The 6,099-nt window shown below is 41.1% G+C and overlaps 1 protein-coding gene across 1 annotated transcript; it reads right to left on the minus strand.

Annotated features, from left to right (window-relative positions):
• Positions 1-568: 568 nt before the first annotated feature.
• On the minus strand, positions 569-3,257 carry LOC148544338 (Tetratricopeptide repeat (TPR)-like superfamily protein). Its single transcript, XM_088499803.1, has one exon. The coding sequence runs from the start codon at positions 3,085-3,087 to the stop codon at positions 808-810; it is 2,280 nt and encodes a 759-aa protein (XP_088355929.1). The 5' UTR covers positions 3,088-3,257; the 3' UTR covers positions 569-807.
• Positions 3,258-6,099: the final 2,842 nt, after the last annotated feature.

The following is a 6,099-nucleotide window of genomic DNA, read 5'->3' on the forward strand; positions in this document are numbered from 1 at the left end:
TTCTATTATTTTTAATGTTTTTGAGACGGAAAAGAATTAATTATAAAGTTAAAAACAACAGATCCAATTGAAAAGTAAAAATTATAAGAATCTAATTATAAATTTGATAAAACTATAAAGACGAAAAAGATAATTAAACCTATATTATATTGTGGTCTCATAAAGATTAACTCTGTTCACCGAAGCGTACCATTATTTTTCATTAATGACAAATACCGTATATATTTATCTAATTTTTACAAAAATATTGGAATAATTATTTATAAGATACATGCAAAGTTCAAGCAATCAAAAAGGGCAATCAAGCAGCGCAAAACAACAATCGGCGATGCTTTGAATTTGAACTTATAGTGACAATGAAGTCCTGGGCATAGCACAAATTCAAATAGTATATAGAGCCATTGTTACATATCGAAATCAAACTACCAAAGTCGACAAACAATAACTACTTGCATCCTAATCGCTGGATGAAGTGCTGAGCAGAAACAATATAGGGAAATAGATCAACATACAGATGAGCAGTATCAGTAGTTTCGTACCTATTCATATACCAACCTAGCGCAGCACATTTCTTCTCAGGAATATTGCAGTTTTATACTTTTATATAATAAATTTGTATAAAAGGAAGTAATGTCATTTATTATGATACATGAGACTACAGAGTTAGTCAAAAGGAATAGCAATTTTGGATCAGAATAAAGAACAATTCTTGAATTCTAAAAAAAAATACAACTGATTAGGATCAAGATATAACCCTGTAATACTTCTCAACTCTAAAACCAAAAAAGAAAAATAAGACGGACCAAATTATGTAGCTGGAGCAAATTTCTTCTTTCCTTCTCTCTTTAGGGGACTTCCCTCTGTCCCCTTGATCATTCTCGATAAAATATCCGCTTGCTTTGTGTTCCCCTCTCGATTAAGGCTCTTGATCAGCTCATCACGGCTACTCCAATCTGTTCCGCCTCTTTTCTCCAAAATTTTACACAAGATGGAATATGCATTGAGAGTCTTCCCCGCTGCCAAGAGAGCATCTAAAACCTTATCATAAATTGAAAAGCCTACAATATAGTCTCTCTCAAGAGCAAAATCAAACAGTTTGAGAGCAGCAATTGTCTTTTCTTTCTCACAAAGAACAGATAGTAGGTGGTCTAAATCAGGCTCGAATCCATTTTGATTCAGTAACTCAATACGGCCCAGTGCTTCTTCGACATGACCTCTCATGAGAAGAGCCTCCAAAATTTTAGAAACCAAATCCATATTCTCCTTGATTTCCTTCTCCACCATACATTTCATTACTCTGCTAGCCGTTTGGACCCTGCCATCTTCAAACAAACTCTCCATAACTGATCTAAAAAGAGTTGACTCCGGTACATGTCCACTTTCGAGCATGCTATCCAAAGCTGTCTTAGCATCAGCTGGTTCACCATTTCTCAGGTAACTCTCGATAAGTAACCTGTAGGAATCTGCATCTCTTGCAACCCCTCTCCTCCCCATGATCTTTAAAATTTCAAAAGCAGAATCAGGATTTCCTTCTTTCGAGTGCCCGTGGATCAGATTATTAAAAGAAACTGAATCCTGCACACCCTTTTTCATTAACTGGCGGAAAAACGTTTCTGCTTTAGCTGTCTGGCCATTTTCACAAAGATACTTAATCATCAGGTTATAAGCACTAGGTTCCATATCAAAAGAACTCTGCGGTCTCAAGATAATTTCCTTCTCAATTAACTTGTCCAACAATTTCACTGCCTTGTCATACACGTTGGCCTTGCAGAAATTCTCAATCAAGACACCGTAGTGACCAGCCTCTGTCGGAATGCTCAACCTTATCATCCCTTTCAGCACATCCCCAGCTGCGTCCAAGTCACCGCACTCACACTGGCAACTCAGCAGTTTCATGAAGATGGAATTATCCTTGGGGGCAATATACCTATCCACCATCTCCCGCAACACATTCTTTGCCTCGGCTGCTTTCCCAGCATCACAAAGCGCAGGCAACAGTGTAGTGAAGGTAACGGCATTCGGCTTAACACCACAAGACTTCATCTCCTCGAAAATCCTCGCGGCATCATCAACCCGCCCTGCCCCTACATACCCTTTCAACATAGTAGTATAACTAATCACATTGGGCACAGTATCTCCCCTCCCCTTCATCTCCGCAAACAACTTCTCCGCCTCGTCAACATTCTTAAACCGGAAATACCCATTAATCATAGTGTTATAAGTAACAACATCAGGTAAAATATCCCTACTCTTCATTTCATCATAAAATCTAATTGCAGAATCCAATCTCAAAGACAAGAACATACCCCAAAGCAGCAAATGGTAAGTATGCCGGGTAGGCTCGATGCCTTCCCGAAGCATAGCATTGTAGTACCTTTTCGCCATCATATACCGTCCGCGGCGGAGAATGACCTTGAAAAGCGCATCGTAGGACTTCACGGTGCGGTCGACGCCCAGTTCCTTCATCTTCTGGAAGATCCTAACGGATTCCTGAACGATGCCGGCGCGGCCGTAGGCGTCGATAAGGGAAACAAACATGTCCTCGGAGCAGGGGAGGCCTTTCTTGGGGGCGTCGAGGACAATCAAGCGAGCATGGTTGAGCTTCGAGAAGCGGCCAAGGATCTGCACCATCTTGAGTGTGGTGCCTGCGTCGTGGACGAAGAGCCCGGCCCGCTCGACCCATCGGAAGAAGCGGAGGGCCTGGTCGGGGGAAGAGGAGGTGCCATGGAGGATGTTCCAGACGAGAGAAGAATCCATGTGTGGGGCCACTGAGCGAATCGAGTTCTGGAGGCGGGTGGTCCAGGCCCGGTTGCTAATCATCCTGATGATTATTGTTTCGGGCTTTTCCGGGGATTGCTGATGGGCTTTGTTTGCTGGGAGTGGTGTATCGGGTTGGGTGGATGGGTTTTGTGGTTCGGAGGAGGTGGCGCCTGGAGGTGGAGGAGGAGGAGGTGGGTGGTGGTGGTGGTCGTCGGGCTCGGAGAGAGGCTCGGCGGTGGAAGTGGAGGAGAAGCGGGGGAAGGGTAGTTTGGGGATGATGAGAGTGGGTCTCCATTGGAGAAGCTTGGAATTTGAGAGGAAACCCATGGATATGAGATTTGGGATTGGAAATTGGAGATTGTCGAGAGTGGGTTTTAGTGTCGAGAGTGAACGAGTGAAGTGAGGAATAGTTGGATGCAGCAGCCAAAAATGGGGGAGGACAGCACTCTGAGGCTTAAGACTTTTGGTGGTTAGGGTTTAACACTTACAACAGCCCTGTCTTCTTTTCTTTTTGCTGCTTTATTTTATTTTATTTTTTTTTTCCTTTTGTTTTGGTGACACACTAGCAGATTGTTAATAAATAAAATCAATTAATTATTTACTGATATATATTTTTATAAAAATATTATTTATATATTAATTTCAGTCACTATTTTTAGCCACCGTATAAAAAAACGATAAAATACTATATGCATATACGATATTATAGAAAATAACCAAAAGTCCTACGCGCTAAAACAAAGAAACTCTCATCTCCGCGATCAGCCTGAAATCTTCTCTTTGTCATTACTCCTCAGTTTCTTCTCTTCTCCGCACAGCACCGTTCACTCTCCTCTTCTCAGCGTCGTCCATCTGATGCACGGAAAACTTGTCTCTCAACAAATCTCCCTTCGGCAAGTGTACCGAAGTTGTCGTCAAGTAAAAACTCACAATAGAGTGAGGTCGAATCCCACAGGGATTGATTGATCAAGCAACTTTAATTAGAAGAATGTTCTAGTTGAGCGAATCCAGAATTTGGGTTGAGAGTTGCAGAAAATAAAATGGCGGGAATGTAAATAACAGAAAAGTAAATGCTAGAATTAAAGGACTGGAAGTAAATGACTGAAAATAAATTGCAGAATTGTAAATGGGAATGGGGGATTTTGCTCATAAAAGTAAATGGCAGAAATTAAAGAGAATGGGTAAGATTAGAGATGGGGAGTTCATTGGGCTTAGGAGATGTTGCAATTCTCCGGATCAAGTTCATTTTCATCTCTTCCTCAATCAATGCACTCATTGATCTCCTTGGCAATCTTAAGTGATTGAATTGCGATTTCTTGCAATTCAATCTCTCAAATCTTGATCAATAGCCAATTCCTTGGTCAATTGCTCATGAGAAGAGATGAAGTATGGTCACTGATTATACCACATGCATTTCCCAAACCAAGTATTGAGAGGGTTACAGTCACATACCCATCCAAACCCAATTTGGTCCAGCATGAGAAAGCATTTCTAGCTTGATCTCTTCATTCCTCTTCCAAGGTTCAAAAGAGATCCAAGTTTGAATAGCTTCTCTTCCAAGATAACTACTCAATTGGATGAAGACCGAAAGCTTTCAAGTAAAATCAAGAGGAAAGATAGAAGAAGAACAATGAAAATTAGTATTGATCCATCAAATTACAACAGAGCTCCCTAACCCAATGAAAGGGGTTTAGTTGTTCATAGCTCTTGAAGATGAAAACAAAGATGGAGAATACATCATAAAACTAGAAATTGCAAAGAAAGTAAAATACAGAGAGTGGTTCTTCAGCCTCCAGAACTCTTTTACAATTCAAAGCTACTCCTATATATACTACTCTTCTCAGCTTCTAGTTCACTCTTCAAGTCTTGGGCCTTTGGATCTTGAGTTTGAAGCAGTTCCTTTCTTTATTTGGGCTTGGCTTTACTTGCAGAGAGAAAGTGCGGAGTGGGCAGAGACTTAAGCTCAGGGCGTAAGGAGTGTTAATCATTTAGTGAAAGTCCAAGTTCGGGAACATTAGTGACACTTAACATTGTCACTAACGTTCCAATGCACCCCTTTTGCCTCACGTTAAAACCCACGTTAACTAGGTTAACGTGGCTTTTAACGTTGCCTTGTCAACCTTCGAGAACGTTAGTGACACTCAACATTGTCACTAACGTTCCAGTGTGCCCCTTCTTGCTTCACGTTAAAGCTCACGTTAACTAGGTTAACGTGGCTTCTAACGTGGCCTTTGCCATCCTTCGAGAATGTTAGTGACATTCAACATTGTCACTAACGTTCCAATGTGCCCCTAGGTCTCACGTTAGAGTCCACGTTAACTAGGTTAACGTGGCCATCTTTTAGCCATCCCAACGTTAGTGACAATATTGAGTGTCACTAACGTTGGCTCATCCTTCATTTCTCATCGTTAGCTTCCACGTTAACCAAGTTAACGTGGAAGTTAACGTGACTCTTGGGGGTTGTGTGGTTGCTTCAACGTTAGTGACAATGTTGAGTGTCACTAACGTTGTCGACAACTCTTCATCTTCTACGTTAGTTCACACGTTAACCAAGTTAACGTGGGAGTTAACGTGGTACTTAGCACCATAGGCCAACGTTAGTGACAATGTTGAGTGTCACTAACGTTGGCTTCTCTCCCTCCCCCTTAACGTTAGAGGCCACGTTAACTAGGTTAACGTGGCTTCTAACATGGCCACTTATGAGTAATTGCCAACGTTAGTGATAATGTTGAGTGTCACTAACGTTGGCTCAACTTCTTTTCTCCACGTTAGAGTTCACGTTAACTTGGTTAACGTGACTCTCTAACGTGGGCATTGATGGCTTTTTGAGAGTGTTATTGGCAATCACTTTTCTCATTAATCTTTGCAATTTACCTCCCCTTTTCTTGCTTCTTTTTGGTCCTGAAATCAAGTAACAAAGTGCATCAAAGCTCTAGTCCAAGTCATGAGTAATGCAACATAATATTTGTCACTAAACTTATGCAAAATCCTCATGAAATCATGTAAAATGCACAATGTATGCTTGAGTCAAGGCATAAGTGAATATTTACCCAAAACTAGCTTATTTCCTAAAGAAATGCATGAAACTAACCTAAAAACAGTAAAGAAAAGGTCAGTGAAACTGGCCAAGATGCCCTGGCATCACAACACCAAACTTAAAGCTTGCTTGTCCCTAAGCAAGTACTGGAACAAGAGAATGATGAATGGAACATCCAGAGGAATGAGTCATTCTTGTGGAAGCCATATTACTGATTTTATGGTGGTTTCATGCATAGCAACTTAGGTTCATTCCATTACTGGCTTTCAGACCTTTATCATGTCCCTAAACACTTACTTTGT

Source organism: Arachis ipaensis, chromosome B9 (genome assembly GCF_059453495.1).
Source record: "Arachis ipaensis isolate K30076 ecotype BB chromosome B9, ASM5945349v1, whole genome shotgun sequence".
In the NCBI taxonomy this organism is placed as follows: Eukaryota; Viridiplantae; Streptophyta; class Magnoliopsida; order Fabales; family Fabaceae; genus Arachis; species Arachis ipaensis.